At 48.4% G+C, this 23,512-nt stretch overlaps 1 protein-coding gene across 1 annotated transcript in view; it reads left to right on the top strand.

The window, feature by feature from the left end:
• Positions 1-23,512, top strand: part of Mrtf (Myocardin-related transcription factor) — a 308,475-nt gene that overhangs the window by 118,681 nt on the left and 166,282 nt on the right. Inside the window, exon 2 of the mRNA XM_075868898.1 lies at positions 7,496-7,546. Within this exon, the coding sequence (XP_075725013.1) occupies positions 7,496-7,546 (51 nt within the window). The remainder of the gene's footprint in view (positions 1-7,495; positions 7,547-23,512) is intronic.

The following is a 23,512-nucleotide window of genomic DNA, read 5'->3' as shown; positions in this document are numbered from 1 at the left end:
CCATAGCTTGCGCCGCAGTGCACGGAATTGTCGAGATGGAGTTTATATCTCTCTCCGGGACCATCGTTTTAGCGTGCGGTTTCTGTGCGCGTGTGTATGTTTCGTGTGTACATGCATGTATTTACGCTATGCTGACCCCATCCCTGCCCGCTAGCCTGGATTTTCCTTCCGAGAAACGCTTCGTTTCGGGCGCAGTACAGGTTCAAGAAAAAATGGGGCAGTGACCTGAACCAGCAGCTGTTGGTGCAGCGGTGTGTGTATGTACGAACCCCTTGTGATATACCGTCTTACTGCGTCATCAAGAACTAAAAAAGCCGGGGGGGGGGGGGAGTGATTTTAAATGAAAAGAAGAGAAAAGTGAGCCCCGTAACTGTATCTCAGGGGGAGGACACCTCAACAGTAGCTCACGAGGGGCGAGGGTAGAAGAGGTATTGAAAGGATAGGATTAAAAGGTTACGAGATAGGCAGAGAGGATGGAGAGAGCGAGGTGCAGGGACAGCGAACGACGGAAGTAAGGAGAAGATAGGAAAGATGGAGACGGTCGCAGGAGTCTGAGGACGGGGCACCACTGGCGAGAGCTCTTGTGCGCGTCGGGAAATGGCGTAGGGCGAGCCCAGTCGGCCAGAGCTGCGCAGTCGTCGGAGATCGCGAAGGCACTACCGGTCGGCACGAAATCCGGCGAGCGAATCCCTAGAACAGCCGGTCCCGCCCTGGCGACATTGGCCCGGCAGGCATCGCTATTCCGCCTTTCTCGCGGCACCATGGCAAGCCACGCGAAGCCAAACGGAGCCGAAAGTACGAAGACTAGGCAGATTTGTGTACTACTCATCATTTCCATCTTGACTAAAGCACTTTGCGTTTCAGCTCCCATAGACACTAGCGCCAGAGTTTCCTCTGGTGTATTTACAGGAAACTCTGTACTCCAGGGGACTTACGATCTCGGGGGCTCACCTTGGGGAACACAAAGGGGAACTTGTGACAAGAAAACACACAAGTGATTCCCTGCCCTGTGTTTTTATGCGCTTTCAGTTTTATTTCGACGTGCAATACCAAGAAGCGCCTCGATTCATCTTGTTGCAGAGGTTTCTGTTCTGGCCAGAGCGGTTGTCCCGGATCATCCCGTGAAGCTCGGCCCCCGACCGAAATGGCAGAGGGCAGCACAGGAAAATGAAATAGGTGGATTGAGTTCAACATTACTTCATCTCAAGGATGAGGGTAGGCTCGGAAGCAGAGCGAAATTGATCACTAATTTTAATAAAGCCCCTAAATCTCCGGCTTACTCTTCCAGATTCTCGTCTTTTTCTCTTTTTTGTGCAAGATGGTTCTACAAATAAGAATCAGTATACATTTAACTGACAAGAAAAAGTAATAAGAAGAAAATGACTCTAGCTTTTGGGTCGTCATAGACAAATGCATACGGGTTCCTGTGACATTTAAAATAGTTTCATTTTTATCGCTTTTTGTAGGAAGGTACTTCCTTTTGATTCGTTTATCTAGTCATGCACGAAAAGACATCGCCTTGGTGCGTCAGTGATTCGTCCTTCCTTCGCTCGGCCCAGGCAGGTCCGGGTTCTCGTCCCGAGGACGACTCTCGAAACAAAAAAACGAAGGAAGCAACACCAACGACAACAAAACAACATCCTATAAGCGGACAGGCTGAGCAAGGCGCGGAGAGGCCGCTTATATCCGTTTATTTCAGGGTGCGCACGCGTCTTTTCCCCGGGCGCGTCGCTTATATTCGAAGATATTCGCTTGTCTCGGCGCCTTTTGCTCGTCAAGTGTTGACGGCTTCGCGAGACCGACTCGTCAACACCGCGGTGTGTTTCTTTTTCTTCCGCCAGACGATGCCGCTGTGTGGCACCAGCCCAGTGTCTCCTTCGTCTTGTTCTTCTACTTCTCCTTTACTATCTGTGGTGTATCTAAAGTGACACCTCGCCTGGTTTGCTGTCTCCCTCCACCGTCCTCTTTATCGTCGTTTCGTGTTTCCACTTGGCTGCTTCACACCGGCTGTGTTTTTTTTTGTGGGTGTCTGTGTTTATCTGTGTGTCGGTGGGTGTTTGCGTAGAGTTTCCTGAAATTAACCGGAGGGAACACTGGCGCTGCGATCGTTCAGCGACCATGGGAATCATGGGTATGACATGGATTTGCCTAGTCTTCGTGCCTGCGGGTGACGAACACGCTTGTGGCTTCGTTTATTGGTGTGTTTTGGTTTTGTTTCAAAGGAAAAAAAATAGACACTTTTCCACTTTCTGACCCGATTTGAAGTGATAAGCTGAAGAGATCAAGGTGTTTCATAAGCTTAAGAGATTGAGAGATTAAGATAGCCCAGCCACGGTGGTCTAGTGGCGAAGGTACTCGGCTGCTGACCCGTAGGTTGCGGGATCGAATCCCGGCTGCGGCGGCTGCATTTCCGATGGAGGCGGAAATGCTGTAGGCCCGTGTGCTCCGATTTGGGTGCACGTTAAAGAACCCCAGGTGATCCGAATTTCCGGAGCCCACCACAACGCGTCTCTCATAATCATATGGTGGTTTTGGGACGCTAAACCCCACATTCTAATCAATCAATCAATCAATCAATCAATCAAACAATCAATCGACCGATCATTCAATCAATCAATCAAGAGGTTAAGGTGGTGAAGCGTAACTGCCGGACATTTGCCCGATTGTTGTTTCGTGATAAAGCAGCTGCAAGCTACGCGAAGCCCGAACGAACGTAAAGTACGAAGACCAGGCAAATCCATGTCGTACCCGTCATTCCCGTGCTCGCTGAAGCGCTATGCGTTGCAGCTCCCGTAGACACTAGCGCCAGAGTTCCCTCTAGTGTATATTTAGAAAACTCTGTTGGTGTTTGTGTTTATGTGTGTGGCTGTTTGCATCTGCGGCTGTTCCTGCTATCGTGCGTGTGTTTGGTTCCGGTTGTTCGTGACTTTGTGTGTTGGTTAGTGTAAGAATGTGTGTTTGCGAGAAAGTGGTGGTGTTAGTGTTACACGTTCGTGCTAATGTTCTGAATGCTTGTGCGTGAGTGGGCGGGAAGGTTGTGTTTGTGTGCTCGTATACTTCCGCGTGTGCACGTTTGTGCGCGGTGACGTTGCAAGAGGGTTGCACACCGGGCCCATGACTCCTCCCTCCCCCTGAATTTTTGTACTTTTTTTCGTTATGGCACATACAGCGTAAAATGACCATATCAAGGAAGTGTATCCCCAAATCAAGAAAGTGCCCCCCCCCCGAAAAAAACTCTGCCTATGCTCCTGTTTGTGCATGCGTGTGTGTTTGTCTGTCGGGGTGTTTGTGCGTGTGTGGAAGGTGTTCGCGTGTGCGTACGTGTGTTTGTTTAAATTCTGTAATAACAACAACAACAACAACAACAACAACAACAACAACAACAACAACAACAACAACAACAACAACAACAACAACAACAACAACAACAACAACAATAATAATAATAATAATAATAATAATAATAATGATGATGATGATGATGACGATTGTGATGTGAGGGGTTTAACGTCCCAAAAGCACCATACGATTATGAGAGATGCCGTAGGGGAGGGCTCCAGAAATTTTGACCATCTGGGATAACGCTCACCTAAATCTGAGCTCATGGGGCAACAGCATTTTTGCCTCCATCGGAAATGCATTTGGTCCCGCGACCTGCGGGTCAACAGCCGAGTGCCTTGCGGGGCTTTGTTGAACTTCTGGATCGCATAGTTAATCTACGTACGTTTGCATTATAAACGTTTACGCATTTTCGCCGGCTTCTTCAGGGGACTCTTTAGACACGTTCCAAAAACAACAAAACACACAAGAACAAGCACACACTAGCAAACAAACACGACCACGGGGAGTCGCTCGCTGGATTCCGTGCCGACCGGTTGTGTCGCACCCTGATGCAGACAGTTACGGGGCTCACGGTTCTCTTCTTTTCCCTCTTATGGCCACATCTCACACAACCACAAAGGAAACGCAAACGCGTATTCAAGCACGCAAACGAATAACAAAAGAGAAAGCACGGCTTTTATTCTCCGTAAGTGGTTTCTTTTTTCCTCGAGTCTCTCCGACTTCGATAATCCGTCCCTGCTAAATGTTCAACGGTACCGCCAGCAGGGAGCGCTGCGTTCGTCGAGTGTGTTTCTTTGTTTGTTCCTTTCTTTTGTGGCTCTCACCCACTAAGGGGGATTGGCCAAGAAGCCGGTGGTTAATGCAAGTAAATACCTATAGATTTTCTAGATTATTGGAATACGATTACTGTGTTTTGACTGTGAAATTAATTTGGCGCAATGTCAAAAAAAAAGGGGGCGGGGAGAAATAATAGAATTTGTTGAATATCTGTGATGGAATCGTTATATGAAATTCTCCTGAAAGTTGAATCATTGCAGTGTATCAGCTAAATAATAAGTGGTAGTGTGACTAGTAAAATTCGAGAGATGATCGATGACTCAGCAAGTCGAGTTTTTGCAGCCTCTTCTTCAGTCGGCCTCCTTCCTCTTCATCCTCAGCTTTTATAGCTCATGTCGCGGACGCTTCTCCTGCCCCAGAGTGCGTCGAGGGCGAGCGAGATAGCGACTCGACTTGAAATAGAGCTCGCTTCGAGGACCTGCGCGTGGCGCCGAGGGAGTTCCCGTTCAGACCGCGTCGCGTTGAGCGAGTGCTGACTGATGACGCCGAATCGAAGTGGAAAGGAACAGTGCCACGATCGAGTGCTTCAAGAAAGGAACAGTGCCACGATCGAGTGCTTCAAGAATGATCTCCGATTGTTGACCATGGTCGTTTCTTATGTCGAACATGTTGTTTGTTTATGTCGTGCGATACTGGAGAATAGTCGAAGAAGCATGGCAGGGGGTGCATACATAAACTCACGCGCGCACGCATGCACGCACACACATGCACACGCACGCGCGCGCACACACACACACACATGTGCACACGTGCACATGCACACACACACACAAACACACAAACACACGTGTGCACACACACACACACACACACAAACACACACACAAACGCACACACGTGCGCACGCACGCACACACACGTGCACATGCACACACACACAAACACACACACACGTGCGCACGCGCGCACACACACACAAACACACACGCACACGCGCACACACAAACACACACACACACGTGCACACGCACGCACATCACACACACACACACGCACACACACACACACACACACACACACACACACACACACACACACACAGGCGCCCAGTCCTGTCATACCACTGTGCCTTCATCCATCGCGCGCTAAGATAGTTTTTGAATGGCGAGTCAACTATAATAATAAAGGTTGGTTCTTCTGCAGCATTGTCTTCCGTACCTGCACAGACAGTGACGGAGAGAGGGTGCTTTCAGGTGGCGCCCACCTTCCATTGCCGTCTTTTAACTCCTCCTTCCCCCCTTCTATATCCCCGTCCTCGCCGCTCGGCCTAAATGAGTTTCGCGCTCGCTCTGATTGCGGCTTCGCGGGTCGTCTCCGAAGGACACTGTGTGTTACACAAAGGTATGCGGTGGGGGCCGACAGAGGCGGTCTCGGATTATCCCGACATGCGTTGCTGCGGGGCGGTGGCGACATGCGGAAGAGACAGACGGATGAGACTGCGGATGACTGCTCCTGGTCGCGCTAGAAAAAGAAATTGAGCAAGTGGGTGTGTGTGTTTGAGGGAGGGGTGTGTTTGTTTGATACACTGTAAAGGGTTGATGTAAGAGTCGTGCTTCGTTCGCAGCTAGCGCTATTCGTGGCGCGCGCAGCGTGTGACGCTTCTGTGCCGAGCCCACGGAGGAAGCTTCCTTCCATCATGACCGGGCCTTCTTGGAGACTTGCTTTGTCAGCTGACGATTACTGAGCGCGAAGGTGTACGACTAATCAGTTGGTCATCTGATCAATTAGCCGATAGATCACGAAATTCAGCTCTGCCGACACAGTACATTTTGCTATTCCTGGACCACACGACTTGCATAGCTGTGTGTTTTGTTATCTGGGAAGTCTGCTTCGTCAGCTGATCATTACTGAGGGCTAGGGTGGTCCACGAATCATTTTGTCATTAGATCTATTAACCTATATCTCATGCCATTCAGCTGTCGATGCAATACGTTTTGCTAATCCTAGAAAACACGACATTTAACATTGCGTATTGTGCAGTCTGGAAGGTGTGCTTCGCCAGATGACGGTTGAGGAACAAGGGTATTTCATCGCTCTGTCTGTCAGTAGTTCGACGAACAGATGGCATATTCCAGTAACCGACAGAACAGTTATAGTTATCTCTAGAACACAGTGCGCGCTATGGTGCGTCCCGCCTTCTGAAAGATCTGCTTCGTCAGCTGAAGGTTGAAGAAGAAGGGTCTTCCATCGGTCAATCTATCACTAAATCAACGAACCGACGAGTCACCCATTTAACCTGCAGACGCGACCTATTTTGCTATTTTTGAAGGCCAAAGCGAGTAACGCTATCTGCGACGTCAAGTGACCGTTGAGGCTGTGCTTCGCAGACAGCTGAGAAAAAATGGCTAACCATCAACCAGTCAGCCATTCGATTAAAGCATCGACGAGTTCAGTCGACCTGTACATACAACAATTCGCGTCATTTCTGGAACACACAACGTGCGCGCAGTGCCATCTGGGAAATCTACTTCGTCAGCTGACTGTCACTCGGGAAAGGTTTTCTGTTAATCTATCAGTGAGTGGGTTAATAAATTGGTTTCAGTAGTTCAATTAAAATATGTATAAAGTCGGTTCAGTGGGTCTTGCGAAAATAAATAACGCGCTTTCTTGCTTTTGGCTCCATCGAGAACTCATTACTGTAAGTCGCTTCGCGATGCAAGCGCCCTTTTTCATAGCACACAGGTCGTTTGCGAGCGGATCTCTTTCAGGGAAAGGTGGATGCCAGTCATGCCACCAACTCTTAGAAAGGAGCACCAGCGAATGCGTACTTGAAAAAAAAAATCCTTATTTATACAGAGGAAGAGTCGCACTTGTCTAGACACTTGTTATTTGCGTTCTTTGTTAGCAATATTCTTGACAGAACTCGAACAGCTGCTGGGTTTGTTATTAAAAGCTTCTTTTTGTTTGTTGTGTGTATGATATGAAGGGGTTCGGGGCTGTAGTTATGATTTTGTCATGACTGTTAGATTACTTTTTTAGTGGGGATGCTGATCTTAACTATCATCTGCTTACGTTGGCGGCGCTTCGTATTCAGGCGCGTTTCGTATTCGAGCTACAGCATTCCACGGCAAGTAAAACAATAGTTCGGTGCAACAAACCGCAGAACGAGGACGAAGGTGTCTTTATTGTTACGTTATTGCCAGAATGGTTGCACGTATACTCTACCAAAGTGATCGCCGTCGATGTTGGTGTCGCCGTCATGTTTCTTATAACTAGCTCACATACATGCGTACATACATACATTACGATGACGGCACTGTTGATGTATTTGAATGCACGTTCTACAAATTCTCTGTTTTTTTTTTCCTTTTCGCAGAAGTCTACCCGTGCAAGGACTTTGACGTCCGCCGCATCACAAAGCTATCACGTGAGTTCTCGCCAATTTTCTGTTTTGCCTCTTCCTGATGCTTTTAACAGATAGGTGGCGCCACAAGCATAATGTACGACATCCTTCGACATCTGTCCCGACGTCTTTTCGTGAAGTTACACTTCGGAGACATACTTGTGTTTTTTGGCATTAATTGAGTGGTCTCCGGCGTATGTCAAGTTTATTTACGGCTGCGCGTTTGTACAAATTGTCCTCTGCACATTTATCTACACAAGCTTTCTGCTCGCCTTTTGTTTGCCAGTTAGACGTCATAACTATGTCTTCAACACTATCCCCGGTGACTTTACGAACGAAACAAACAAGAATAAAGTTTTATACAGCATTTAGTAAAGTCGTTGAGATCACCAGGAACACGACGAGTCCACATTTACGCCCGTACATTTTCCGTGACTGTTCGTGCTATTACAGCTGGCGTGTATGTTGATAGAAAGCAGTCGTGTACTGTCCAGTACACCGTTTAAAATGAACAGCCAGCCAATATTAAAAGCAGGCTACGACTCGTAACTACAGCAAAGGGTTTGCTTCCCACGTCGGCAAAAGGCCCTATATTGAGCTTCGTGCAGTTTCACTCACGAAGAGATATCTTCAGGACCTTGCATCATAAATCAGCGATAACAGATCGCGGCAAGACGTTCTATTTAACAATGCAGTGGAGTGTATCCTGGGGTTCACGGTGCAAGTACAATTGGCAGAGTTTTTGTGTACGAAGCCCGTATAGAGTTGGCACTGAACCGCAGTCGGGGATGGGCGGGATCACTTTTCATGTGCGGTGATCACCGTTACTTATTCGCTGGCTGCTTTACGACCATTTTGTATGACGCAAAACACTGATTTTCAGACTGCGGATTCACTCGCGATAAAAAAAAAAACGACAAATCGCTTTCGTTGCAGCAATCCGTGGTGAGCTACGGACGTGTTGGAAAGTTTTCACTCTCTTGGCAGCGGTGGAACGATATTTTTGTCGGGACCCGTCGAAATTGTGGCCCATGTGTTTGTTGTGACTACGGCCGCTTTTGCGCCACTTCGAAATCAATTTAGGTTGCAAATTGTGTTTAAAGGACAAAATACGCGTGCTCTTCGCTTTATGAATATTATGACGCACAGATTGTTGCATTACGTTTGAAAAACAGCTTTGGCGGAAAGGCGAGGCGATGAATACGATAGCGACAAATTGGAATGTTACGCGAAGAATGGCAAGCAGATCGAAGCGTGCCCCGCATTGCTCACGCGAATAAGTGTCTCAGTTGCTACTTCACTGTGTCTGAAAAGCGCGCCCTTTTCGCAAGCCAAGACTGTGCAGCGAGTGCAGCGACCTTTGTGTGGGTGGTGACAGCAACGGAATAGTTCCGGTGAATTCCCAAGGCATACGATTCTCCCCACCGCGAGATAAACGCGCAGACACCTGAGCGTCCACTCCCCTCTCCGCTGGGCAAAGTACGCGTGGGAGATGAGAGCGCGCGCCGCCGCGTCGTGACGATCTGGCGACGCGCACTCATTGCGCCATCTCGCTGTTAATGCTGAAAACACGATAGTCTCCCCCCCCCCCCAGGATGGGCTTCGCCAGCGGTAAGTGGTAGATACAAATAGCTTGCCGTTTCAACGTTGAAGGAGATGCTCCTTCGTGGCTCAGTGGCTAACGCCTCGTACTCAAGCAAGAGGTTGGAAGGTTCGATTCGACGCACGAGAGTCTTTTTCCGGATTATTTTTTTTTGCGTTTTCATATATATAGAAACGTATACATATACGGTGAATTACGTCAATCTCGACGCCGACGTCGGCGGCAACACCCAGCTGAGAGTGTTCATATAATTACAATAAATAAATGTACTGCAGTGTCTGCAATAAAGAACGACAGCAGGGTGCCTATCAAGCCGCCTCGGTCGCGGAGGAAAAATTGCATCCCTTGCGAAATAAAACCGCCAATAGCAGTGGCTGCGAACAGAACGATTATTTTGTTCGCTGGCATCGGAACATGTGAAACAGCTTTGGACCTCCTTATCTATTTTTTCACCTTGTTCCTTGCAGGCATTCTCTCTCTGCCTGCCACTCTCTGCTTTGTTTTGCTTCGCCACTTCGTTCCCCTCTTTTTCTCTCTCCTTTTCCTCTCTCCTGGTTGTTTCGCTTCGTTCTGTTGCTCGTGAAGTCCCCTTATGAAAAATCACTTCCCCTCCCTCCTGACCCTCTCCTTCCATGCTCCAAATTCCAGGCGGACACGGTAGTAACTCGGGTACAGGAGGACAGAGTCGTTGATTTGTGTTCCCCGGTAACGGATCGTTGGAGAAGCGTGCGCGGCACGCTTTTGCTTGAGCCGTTCGCCCGCGTGTTACTATTTTTTTTTTTTTCAGAACACAGCCCATAGTCGTACACCTGCGTAATTTTTAGGCGCCCGTCTGCGTCCAACCGCGAACGCAAAGCCCCTACAAGTATGACGGTGCCAAAATTACCAACTCAACTCATCTACTTTTGTGAAGCCATCTGCAAGTACACTTTCATCTACCGCACCGCACTCGAGTGATGAAACACTGACATAGGTACACGCGCACTTTTTAGCTCCGAGCGAGTGCCGTTGTCTCGTAAAAAACGTTCTCATGACACGTGAACATGACCTCACAGACCAGCGGGACTTGTAATCGTGACCTAAAACGTTGGTGTCGCTAAACTGCTTCATCATGCCGCCATTGTGGCGCCAAGTGAACACGTCAGCGCACTACGTCATTATGACTCAATAGTGACGTCAAATGAGGAAGTCACTACACAGAACCGGCTTCGGTGACTCACACGACGAGGCCATGCGTTGCAGCACACATACACACTTAGGTTATGTTTGCTTCTTGTGTTGCCCGGCACGGTGATCGAGTTGCGCGATTGCTAGAACGCTGGCCTCGGAGGTGGTGGCATCGAGTAATGGCCGCTCGCCCTCATTACGATGGAGATGAAATGTTAGAGGCCTGTGTGTTTAGACATAGGTGCACGTTCAAGATCCCCAGAAGGTCGAAATGCCTGGGGTCCTCCATTGGCGGCGTCCCTTATAATCATGTGGTTATGTATTATGCTTGTATTGCACTATTATAAAACTCTGAGTAATTGACAATAGCGTTCGTCTTGTCCTTATGGCATGCTGGTTGTCAGCGCTCGCCCGCCACCAGTTGGGACCTAACCAAACCCGCAGCACGTACAGTCACTGCGCCGACGGATAACTGGGATCATGACTAAAGGAGAAGGAGGATTGAAAGAGGAAGGACAGGGAGGTCATGTCTAAATATACTTGCTCTAAAAATGGGGGCGAGAGTAACTTTAATCCGGTCTATTAACCCGATGACTGGCATGCATCGCAGACACATGCGCGCGCAAGACTTACTGTTAGGGTAGAGGGGAGGAAGATACGGGATAGTTGCATTGTCAGTGTAGCACCCCACACCTAGAGTTATACTACCGAAAGGTACCAAAGCACCAGGCACAGTAATTCTACTCGCACCCCCTGTGCCAACGCCCTCTTACTGAGACTCTTACTATAACAACGCAGTGCAAAAATGAGGAACTCCCCCAGCCATCCTCCCCCCACCTCTGCGCATGTCAATGATGTCAGCCTGTTAATTCCAGCCGAGACCTTCACTACAGTGTGAGACCTCGGCGCGTGTTCGGATGTTTACAAACTCGCCGGCCAACTGGAAGCTCTGAGGTCGCGACACGAGGACGGAGGGGAGTACCGGAGATGAGAGAGGGCGCAGCGAAGACGACGGAGGGCCCTGGAACGACGTCAACACCACGGGTCGCCGACTGCCGGAGTACAAGCGGTCGGAACCCAAAGGGGTTCCAACGGAGCGGCACCGTGCATAATGGGTCAGGGCTTATAAATCAGAGCCTCAATTAGATCCCGACCCCGCGGCTTTCGCTGTACCGCTGCGTCTGTTTGCTTGTTGTTCTTGGTCCCCGGTTGCACGGAAGCGCGTCCGTGCTTTTCCAGTATGCAGGGACTTCGTCTTCTCTCGTAAAGCCTTCACTGTCTGTATCTGACACCTTGAAAGATAGCAAAGTATTTAAGTGGATAAAGCAGCCTTGGAGTTGTCGGCCTCTGTCCTACGCCATTCCTCTTTCTGACAGTTACTATGTTCGCTTCAGGGAAGTGTACCATTCTTAACCGCCTCGTACAGCATACCACCGTGCCTAGTTAGCGATACCCATGTCATGAGGTTGGGCTTGGAAAGAAAACGCTCAGAGTGCATGAGACAGCTGTTTTTATTAAGACCTGCATTTCCATCACGCGTTGCCTTTGCATGCTTGTTCTACTCACTTTCCCTCATTGGACTCCCTTCAGAAGAGAACTGAAGTGACTGTGCGCTTAGGTGCTATTCGGGGCCACCACCCTTAGGTGCTATTAGGCCACCCTCAGCACGAAATGAGCAGGGGGGGGGGGCGCCCCCCATCTCCTACTGCCTTTGTGCGCACGCCTATGCTTTTAACTATGCCATGATCTTCCCCTATGACGTCGTGTTATGTGGTGTCATTATGACTTCATCAAGCCGTAACCTGTGATCGCATGACCTTTTTGTATAGTTAGTGTTGAAGCCACCGACGGTCACATTTCGCGTTTGATGAGGCATCTATGATGTTCGCCATAGAGTCACTCCCTCCCTCAGCAATGCTACCATATGCGTGCGCACACGCATGGCGGAAAGGGCAAGGGGCGCCTCCCTATAATACATCGTGTTTGCACTGCGTTCTCATCGTAATGGCCTACAACTACTACTACTACTGCTAATACTCCTCCTCATGCACCTCCTTCTACTACTGCAGCTTTTGCTACCACCACCACCGCTACTACTACTACTACTACTACTACTACTACTACTACTACTACTACTACTACTACTACTACTACTACTACTTTTGTTAAAACCCTACCCACACGTGCGCGTTCCAACGCGTCAGTGCGCGGCGTGCCTTCTCTTTCCATCGTTACAGCGCGTCAGCTCTTTGCAAGCGCCCACCTTATCGAGAAAGAGGATGTGCGTAGGGAGAGGGGAGGGCATGCCACGCGCTGACGTGCCCTAACGCGTACGTGTGGTTAGAGCTTACCACTACTACAATGCTGGCTCATCAACAAACGCCCCCATTCCGCTGACACTCGCTGACGAAACCTTTTTTTACTCGCCCTAGTGAACTGACTCCAGTCTGGTCCGTGTTTGCTGTAGAGACAACAAACAAGGACCGTCCCGTGACGACGCTGTCGATGAGACGCCAGCACTCTTAGCGCCTTTTGGGTTGTGCGCTCTGTACTCGCCCCCACCTCGGTTCCTTCACTTTAACAACCCCCCCCCCCTTTTTTTTTTCACGCGACGAACCGCGTCTGTCGACGCCCCCTGGCGCGCACCTAAATGCCTTCAAGGTTCTCTTCTGGATGACGACGACAACGAACTCTTCCCTTTCAATGAATTGGATCCTCTCTCTCTCTCTCCAAACCGACCTATTGTTAAATGGGGGTGCCTCACGTTCCCTCGTGGTCCGCGCCCCTGGGCCGTCAGCCTCGGATCCTTTCTTTGGCGACGCAGACGTCGCGAGACGTCACGGAAGTAAGGTACGAATGACTACAGCCCCCTTTCCCCGTTTCATGTCGAGGTCGTCTATGGCGTGAAGGCCGCTCGCTGCCAATTCCGATTCGTGTCCCTGGCGAAAGTGCGAAGCGGTTCGTGGTGGCGGGAACCTTGAGGCCCTGGTTTATCTAGGCCGGGGGCGAGTTCGTGGAAAGAGTCGTCACTGACTGCCGAATATGATAGATGACTTGAGGTGAGGAGCGAAGTGGCAGCAGAAGTTGTCGCAGCGGCAGTAGCGGGGTGAAGTAGTGGTAGTAGTGGCGCTAGTAGAATGGGAAGTAGTAGTAGTTGTCATAATGGTAAAAGTAGTAGCCGTAGTAGTAAAACAGTTAAAGCAGTATAGAGGTGAAGAAGTAATAGCTATCGTACCATTCTGTTCGCCATGATCACGTGTACAAGGTCAGCGTACCTCGTTACAACACCTTAGCATGTTCACAATCATTCCTCCCTAAGACCTCAATAGATTGGAATAACCTACCTGCATCGTTAGTAAGCATCACCGAATCCACTCGATCTAAGAATGCACTAATAAACTCAGAATCGTGAACTGTACTAATCGGCGTAAGTGTTATAGACTGTTTGGTGTATTCTTGTGGTCCTAGTTCAGTTGTCTTCTAATAAAGTGTACTCCTTGCATGTAAATATAATCATTATATTTATCTTCATGTTAAATGTGTTTACGTAATCCTATAGTTATTTTGTTGTTCATCTGTATTTCCTCCCCTCCCCTCTATAATGTACAAATGTACCCTGAGGGTTTTACAAATAAATAAAAAAATTATAGCCGTGGAAGCATTCAGTAACAGAAGTTTTGGTCGTAGCAGCAGTAGCAGCAGCAGAACCAGTAGAGCGGCGAAATAGAGCCAATAGAGCGGGAAAATCAGGTCGAAAAAAATTTCATTTCTTCATTCGATCTGCCTTCGCAAGGTGATAGGAAGTGTATCTGATTTGACAGGCGCACTGATATGGCTCTTTGTATATATGTCATAAATATTGATCTAATAAACTTTTGTATGTTCAGCGCTGTGTGTGTTTCCACAATGTGTCCCCGTCGTTATTTGGGCTGTATGCTTCACCACCGTGGCCAACTTTGCTCTATTCGGATGTATTTAGAGAATTTTAGATAAGAGTCGCCACCCGTTCAAGTACCGACTGAGCTCGCAGTGCGGTAGCACGTCGCATATGACGGCTCATTGGCAGTGCGGTTTTCTGGTACGCGGCTATTGCCTATAGTCGATGGCTTTGTGATGCCTCTGTGAACTTTTCTCTTCTTTCATTCTTTCTCACGCCCTTTCAACTCCTGAAGTACAGGGTGGACAACTGGAGGTCTCTTCAGGTGAACGTCGCTGTCTTTCCTCTACGTTTATTTCTCCTTGAGGCAGAGGATCCGTCGAGGAGGACCAGTGGTTACGGCACTCAGCTGCCGACCAGATGGTCGGAAGTTCGATCCCCGCCGTGGCAACCGCATTTCGATAGAGGCGAAATGGTTGAAGCCCATGTATGGAGGAATGTCAGTTCACGTTAAAAAAAAACACCAGACGGTCGAAATTTGCGGAGCCCTCCTCTTCGGCGTCTCTCGTAATTATCGAGGTCTTGGGACATAAAACCTCAGATATTATTAATGTTGAAGGTAGAGGGAAGCTTTTTAGAGGCACCCTGGAGAGTTTAACCTGGGAGGTATCCTAGGGATACCTTTTGGAAGTAATCTAGACAAGGTACCTCAAGGGATACTTCGTAAACGTAACCAAGAGAGGTAACACTAGGGGTATGTCCCTTACTGGTAGCCGAGATAGGTATACTGGAGATACCTCCTAGGGGTGGCCTACGAGACACGGCTGTATGAGGTAACCTAGAGGAGTATTGTGTAGAGTCATCCTGGGGACATCTCTTGGAGATATCCTAAACATACCTATCATGGGTGTTGATAATAAGGGCACGTGCAAACGTCCGCATTGCACTATGGCGTACGGATAACAGTGCAGAAGGCTAACGAACTGAAATGAACACTCGGCTTATACGGCTCAAGAGCGTTCCGTGCGCTATCTCCCATCCCTGATGCAGGGATGGAAAAACGTGAAATGGCGCATGCGAAGAGAACCTGCATGGCCCGCAGCGGATGTGGCGGAGGAGTCGCCCGAGCCAGCAGCAATAATAGGGCACCGTGCCAGCTGTCTTTGTGTGTGTGTGCGGCGCGTTGTGTCGGCTGCCGCCATCTCGCAGCGTCACCGGCGTGATCGCTGTGGCGTCCAGACGACGGCGACGATGACGCGACGTGGTTGTTGCTTCTTTCTATCTCTCTTCCACTTCCTTCGCCGGTTTTCTCCTCGCCCGCTCGTAGCGTATAACTGTCGGGCAGGCGCTTTGGTGGTGGTCTTTTGTACGTAAGCCCACCAGGCAATGCGGTGTGGTGGTCACCATTGCCTCGCAGTGCACTTAGCAAAAACACGTGTAGACAGACAGACAGACAGACAGACGGACGGATGGACGGACAGACAGACAGACAGGCGGACAGACAGAAAGACAGACAGACAGACAGACAGACAGACAGACAGACAGACAGACAGACAGACATTTTTTTATTTTTACAGCGAAAGCTGTATATGGCTAGGAGAAACCAAAAGCAGTCCGGCAGCCGTGTCACAAGCGGTCCACATTGGCTGTGTTATCAGTTGCGTCATTCGCAGCGTCTATACCCAAGCACGCGCGTCATTCACTGCGTTGTAAATCAGCTCGCCATGTCAAACGCTTCCAAGAACGTGGAGTTGTAGCGTCATTGTAATGATTGCGGGAACGCCCGCTTTCGGTGGAAGTTTCTCCACTTTGGCTTCCGCGTCAACATGTGATGCCACCTGCGTTTCGAGAAAGACCACTGTGATTGACGCGTTGCAAAATGCTCTTAACCGCTCATTACACTCTTTCATGACCGTGATCATGCGACGCGCTATGTGCGGCATGTGAAATAAACACTGGGGTAAGCCCAATCCAAACGTGTGTCTATCCTCATCAAGAAGCACGAACGTGTCATGTAACCAGTAATTGTAAAAGGCTGCAGTGCAGCGTCGGGTAACCCACGCATAAAAACAGAGGCCGAACGCTTCATCTTTCGCTGGTTGCCCATTTGTACTGGGTGATGGGGAAGTGATGTTCTTTTACGAAGTAGTTTCAGGTTATGAGATGGCTTTGGGGTAGAACACCTACTTCTCACGCAAAACACAACTTTGTATAGATATTCGTAGACAAGAGGAAACACTGGCACAAGTGTTTACGGGAGCTGGGACGCATGTCGCTTCAGACAGCATCGCAATTATGAGCATTACAAATATTTGTCTAAAATATTTGTCTTTTGTGTTCTGTTTGGCTTCGCGTAGCCTAGAGCCACTTTGTCACGAGACAAGGATGAACAAATGTTCAGAAGTTGCATTTCACAACCTTAACCTTTTAGGCTCACCAATTCAAATCGGCTCATGAAATTTCACAATGGTCCGCTCTTTTATTTAAAACCAACGCCAGCACAAAAAAAAAGCCTCGAGTGCTTTCGAAGCCACAAGCGCGAAGATTTGGCAAATCCGCGTACTACCCCATAGTGGCTAAATGATGGCAGCGCCACAGTTCCCTATAATTAATATCGGGCAATACCATGACGCAAATCGCTTGGGATAGATTCTCAACAGAACAAAATATTTTAATTATTCGCCCTATCCGCATCTATCTCAAGATTTCGCTCGGTGACAACGCCGATTTCTCGCTCCAATGAACGACGCCAATCCCGATTCCGGGATTTCTATGAAACGACCTCTTGCACAATATCACGTACAAAGGTATCTGCACCTCTTCGCGAAATGTGTACATACACACGCTCGCACAGGAAACCCTCACGGAAACTTACCTCGGCTCCATCTAATCCCACCTGGACTATGGTCACAAAGCATGACCCCCCCCCCCTAAAAATTACGCCACTTTCCACTAAACGGAACCACGTGGAGGTGCTTCCACATGGTTGCGTTTATTTCCAATGCGATCTTTCCGTTTATGTTTGATTTGTGTGTGGAGTTGTGCATTTGTTGAGTACCGCTTATGTTACCCCCTCCCTTTTGGGTGTATTACCGTCTGTGTGCCGCAGAGTGAACACCTAGCGCTGCTAGGAGAGTGCAACGCAGCGAGCGAGCGCAGCATTACATACGAGCGTACAGCTGTAGCGCGGAGATAAACAGTAGAGTAGAAGCGAAGTGGAGGCTGCGCTCTGCCACCTCCTCGCGTGAGCGCGAAGAGAACGTCCTCGGCGGCCGTCCACGTCCCCAATGCGCATGCGTCGTCTCTCTCCCTTTCTTCGTGCTTACGCGAGGGGAGGGGAGAGTTGACGCACGCACAGCAAGCGTGGTCACGCCGCACACCGGAGTGAACTCCGCCATAATCTGCTTCGCATCTAACAAGGAAAATGCACTCCCGAAGCAGTCATGTCCGACTTTGTACTCCCTTGCCAGAGTCCGGAAAGGAAGTGTTTCTTCCCTCCCGTGAAAAGGTCTGTAGGGAACCGGTGAAGGCGGAAGAATATAGAGAAGGGTGCCTCAGCTACACTTATTTTAACATTGAAGAGGTGTGGGGCATGAAATGTTTTGAGAGCGATTTCTTTGGTGAGGCACTATGGCGTGACATGCCTGAGACCGGATGTGTATGAAAGGGTGTTTCTGTGCCACTAACGCCGTCGGAAAACCTCGTCAAAACGCAGCTTATCCTATTCTTCTTCTTGTCCTTCTCCGTCATCGCCGTATTCATCTCTCCTACACGCGTGGCTTCAAATATTTACGGCATGTAAAAAATAAGTTCTAACTGCTACACTAAAGTCCTCGACTATTTGTTGCGCCAACTGTTCCCTTCCCGAGATTTAGCGTAGCGGGGGCCAGTAGTATGATTTACCCATTGTGGCGCATACCTCTATTTATGATGCACGGTGACTGCATGACACACTGCGACCACAGGAGACGTCGACAAGCCTAGCGCGTTATGTGTTTCGCATCTAAAAAGCGCGAACAAAGGGCGGCCACTGTCCTCTCTCTCTCTTCCTTTCTCTCTCTTCCTTTCTCTCTCTTCCTTTCTCTCTTTTCCTTTTCATCGCGTGGCGTCGCCAGTTTGTCGACACAGGTGACACTGTCGACCGTCCTGTCCTTGGTGAGTCGACACTGCAATATGTGACACGCGCGTTGAATTCATCTTATATTTACTTGCGCGTTGTTTTCGTGTACGTACAAGCCTCTTATCTTGCCAATCAGCTCTCAAGTATGCCACTTCGAAACAAACACGCGAAGGAAATGTCAGCAGCACAGTTTCGTGCCAACGTCTGACTTCGTTTTCGTGAGGTTTCTGTGTACAGCCATGCAGCGCGTGCAAGCCATTAAACCCATTTTTCAAGACACTTACCTTCGGGACGTTTTCGTAACATCCAACGGTTGCTTTTAGCGACCCTTTGAAATCAGCTTGAGGAGTGTTGCTTTTTCTGTGTTGTTTTTTTTCTGGTGCGGGGGGGGGGGGGGCAGAAGTTGAAAACGATTTGAATGTGCGTTTGTCGCGTGCTGCCTCCGGTTCGAAAGAGTAATTGGTCGTCTTCTCAGCAAGACAAGGTCTCGTGATTTTTCTGTGTTCATTTTTTCTGGTGGGGGGGGGGGGGGGGGGCAAGCAGAAGCTGAAAATGATTTGAATGTGCGTTTGTCGCGTGCTGCCTCTGTTTTGAAAGAGTAATTGGTCGTCTTTTTAGAAAGACAAGGTCTCATGATAATCATCATCAATATCATCGTCATTATCAGCATGATTACGCCCCCTGCAAGACAAAGGCCTCTCCCATATTCCCCTAGTGAACTCGGTTTTGTGCTTTCTGCTGCCACTTTATACCCGCAAACTTCTCATCTGCCCACCTAACTTTTTGTCTCCCCTTCACCCGTTTGTCTTCTCTTGGTAGTAGTCTCTGATTGATTGATATGTGGCGTTTAACGTCCCAAAACGGTGATATGATTATGAGAGACGCCGTAGTGGAGGGCTCCGGAAGTTTTGACCCCTGGGGTTCTTTAACGTGCACCAAATCTGAGCACACGGGCCTACAAGATTTCCGCCTCCATCGGAAATGCAGCCGCCGCAGCCGGTGGGACTCGATCCCGTGACCTGCGGGTCAGCAGCCGAGTACCTTAGCCACTAGACCACCGCGGCGGGGTGGTAGTCTCTGATAATTACACCTATGTGACTGTCACTGTACGCTCAAAGAGTCAGGTCGCGGATCCGTCTCAATGAACGAGATCCAAACTTAATGCTTCCTGGCCTGCCAAGGTGCCAAAAAAGTAACCCGCAGCGCATCTTAGGCCACGAAGAGGCACAAAGCCTATGAATAAGTTAGTTAATTAGTTTGTTATTCAGTCGGTTGGTCGGTTGGTAAGTGAGTGAGTGAATGAGTTCAGTTGGTCAGTTTCTATTCGAATGTAGGGAGTTCAGTCAGTTAGTTGATTACGTAGTCACGCTGGCTTTTGTGGCACCAAAATAACTGAGGCTATGCTTCCCCACTCACATAGCCGGAGCTCGTCAGTTTAGCTAACATCAGCTAACCCGGCCTTTAGAGCCGGTTGCTTTATTAGATATTTAGTCCGATAGTTAGTCCTGTTGGCTTTCATGGCACGAAAGTAACTGAGACTGTGCTGCGCCAGCTACTATAGCCTCAATCGGTCATTTTAGTTAAAATATTGTAACCTTAACCAGCTGAAGCGGGGCATGAACAATAGCTGCGAACCGTCTTATCCGAATTAACGCGACGATGAAAAAGGGGGCAGTGAATCGTGCGCCATTGTCCGCATAGACTCTGGCGTTCGTCTGTGCTGCAGGTTCCTCCGTATTACACTGGGCGAAATTGGCGCGTCTAGCGCGTGAAGCTTCTGGCAGTGTTACCTATAGGGGAGAAATCTGGCGCCAGTGTCGTCTGTGTGCGAGTTTTCTTACTGGCGTTGTTGCCACACAACGCAGAAAAAAAAATACAAAGAAAAAAAAGGAGGAATAGAAAGGTAATATGTAGACACGACAAAAGCAGTGCTGTTGCAACCTATAGCCATCGGCGTTTTCCGTGCTCTTCTAACGGGCGCTGTGCCACCGCAGTAACGCCGGCAACTGCGTGTGCGAAGCTTGTTGCATTGCACGTCAAATGTTTTGCCGTTGTAGCCCTACATAGACAGATACAAAATGAAAACAAAAACTAAATGTCAGTGAATATTGCGCCTTCGTTGAATGGGAGGCTATAAACTGGGGTTATTGTTTGCCCCTACTATATATACAGTTTCATTTCATAATTAGTCGCATTTGACACAACGAAAGCCTGCGGTGCTTGAATAAGACAGGTCTATTGTCCGGCTAAAACACAGTTCGTTATTATATATTTTGTGCGCATTATAATACAAAACTTGTTTGTCCAGATTTCGTGATTTAATAAATAATCTATCTATCTATCTATCTATCTATCTATCTATCTATCTATCTATCTATCTATCTATCTATCTATCTATCTATCTATCTATCTATCTATCTATCTATCTATCTATCTATCTATCTATCTATCTATCTATCTATCTATCTATCTATCTATCTATCTATCTATCTATCTATCTATCTATCTATCTATCTATCTATCTATCTATCTGTCTGTCTGTCTGTCTGTCTGTCTGTCTGTCTGTCTGTCTGTCTGTCTGTCTGTCTGTCTGTCTGTCTGTCTGTCTGTCCTTCTTGTCTTGCTTTGTCTTGTCTTGCCTTGGTCTTCTCCTTTTCAACGAGGGTTTCGTAGTCGCCGCCATACTGCCGTCTGCATGGGCTGCGACTCCCCCTACCCCAGCAATGCACTGCCGAGGCAGTAACGTCACCCTTAGTAACCCCCATGCAAACAGTTCACAAAAAGAAGGCGCTCCGTTCCCTAAACAGAAAAGTCTATGGATCTGTCCATCCGTAACTTAGACTGAACCCCAGGTGGTCAACATTTCCTGAGCCCTCCATTAAGGAGTGTTTCATAACCATATGCTGGTTTTGGGATGCCAAACCCCACCAATTAAAATTATTGTCTGTCTGCATTCGTGTGTAGCTGTACAAATAAGCAGGTGGACAGGTGATCCTCGACACCCCCTCCCCCCCCTACCCTACCAGGAAAAATGCTGCCCAGTTTCCGTTAAAACGATTGCCGACCTACTCACTCACTTTGCTAAAAGCTGGCTGTTACTAAAATGGAACACCATGCAGTCTGAGTATAACCCACATGCTCTGACTCATACTGCGAGTGTTCCTTCTGACAAATGCGCGCGAATATGCAAATGTCACCGGAAAGAGGGACGTCGTTTGTCCACGGACTGACGTGCTCGACGCTCGCCTGATGAGCCAAACTTTTTCAAAATAAACCTTTCTCCTCTTTACGTCTGTTTTTTTTGTTTTTTTATTTTTGCTATTGCAGTCTCATTGCTGGTCTTTTAGTTTGGTGAACTAGAACAAAACAGAACAAAACGTTCGTTGCGGTGGCCAAGATCAAAACCGTTTAACCTCTCCCCTTTGCGCCCTTTTAAAACGAGGGAATGGAAACAAAAATATTCGCGTCCGGGTTTCTCTTACGTAAATGCTTAGCGTCTGTTTTTTGTTTGTTTGTTTTTTTTTCACTGAGAGCACTATACCACGTGTAAGATGCCGAGTGGGGTACTGTGGCGACAACGCTAAATATAAAACCGCTCGAGTTAGCCTTTATCTTTGCGCAATTATGAGAGGCGTCACACTATGCCGAGTGTGAGAGTCCTTTTTTTTGAGCCCCAGTGCAGGAAGCCCCAGGTAGGAACTCGGTGACATTTGGACTCTGAAAAGGCGACTCGTGGGAACCGACGCGCTCACTCCCAGGGCTCCCACTTGTAACGAGCCGCGGTTACAGCCAACGGTTACAGTAGGCTTGGCATTCACAAAGGGAACTGTCGATGTACTTTCACCTTTGACACGCTGTGCGAAGTTGTGTGCACCACTTTTAATTGCTATTTATATACAGTTAAGAAATAGCATAGAAATACTGATATTTGGTTGACTGGAACCTCGTACATAATACATTTGTCTTCATTCGACTTCATTTTCCAGCGTAGTGTTGCGTACGATCGCTTTACTGAAGACCCTACTGCATTCGACGAGTCGTACCATGTTTATCTTCCCGCGAGCTGCGTCAGAAGTGCAAAATTTTCATTGCTCGGCGTCGTGGACGTAACCGAAAACGAGCCTTCGCGCTAAATTTGAAGCCCGAGTTTTATTCGATTTGTGGACCACATCATCCGGGGCAGTAAGGACCCACCCCCACCATACCTCCTCGGACAGTTATCTTTTTGTGGCCTGGGAGAGAATCCCCACGACCTGGACGACCAACTCCGGGCCATCAGACGCGCTGACAAGGTGGCGACCAGGCATGGCCTAGGCCTGATAGCCCTCGTCACCTAGGATACCGTCAGCTGCTTTAATAAAGTAGTTTACTACTACTATGCAAAAAGAGAGCATGAATAGCTTCAGAGTAAGTAATGAGAACTTACAAAGATAAACGAGCCCGTACAAGTGCCACTTGTTTCCCTCAGAATGAGCAGATATTTAATTGTAAGGTTTTTTTATGAATGATTACATTAGCGCTCATAAAATAACACATTACTACGTTATTTTTGTTGCTATATAACGTAGAGAGCCTCGAAAAGATAGCATTGTATCAATTTGACGCATGTGCAGACAGTTCTTCATACGTGGTGTCTGAAAGGGTTTACAGCGTCGTGTGTTATTGGTGCCTCTTTGTTACTAACACCAACCATGTAAAAAGCTTGTCATTGTGACATTCGCTGGGACACGCAATGAAAATATGAAGACCATTACGGGGGCACACATAATGTAAGACCTTTGTACATTACAAGAAAAAAATAATCATTATAGAGACAACGTTACCGAGTCATCAGGTTAACCGGGAAAGCGCAATACGCTCCTATAATCATGACGTCATCAGAGGTGCTGGTGTGACGGCGACGCCTTAACAATGACACGTCATTTCGACATCATCAAGCACACTAGAAACGCCACCTGGCTGACGTCATCCCGACTACACCGTACAGACGAAGTTTGCACGTCCTGGGGCAGAAAAGTCCAGGTGCCATCGGGTTGAAGACGTGGCGATGTCGGGCTCACGTCGTCGCCACGTCACCAGGTATAGGGCGTCGCCACTAGATGAAGCAGGCACGAAGAAGTCACATGAACGACGCCATTTTTATGTGCGTCGTCACGTGTCCACGTCATAAGGTGGGAAACTTGGCGGCATCGCGCTGAGGGTGTGGCAGTGACGTGGTAATGT

The sequence above is a fragment of the Rhipicephalus microplus genome, chromosome 7 (assembly GCF_043290135.1).
Source record: "Rhipicephalus microplus isolate Deutch F79 chromosome 7, USDA_Rmic, whole genome shotgun sequence".
Lineage (NCBI taxonomy): Eukaryota > Metazoa > Arthropoda > Arachnida > Ixodida > Ixodidae > Rhipicephalus > Rhipicephalus microplus.
This window is presented reverse-complemented; position numbering and strand designations above follow the sequence as displayed.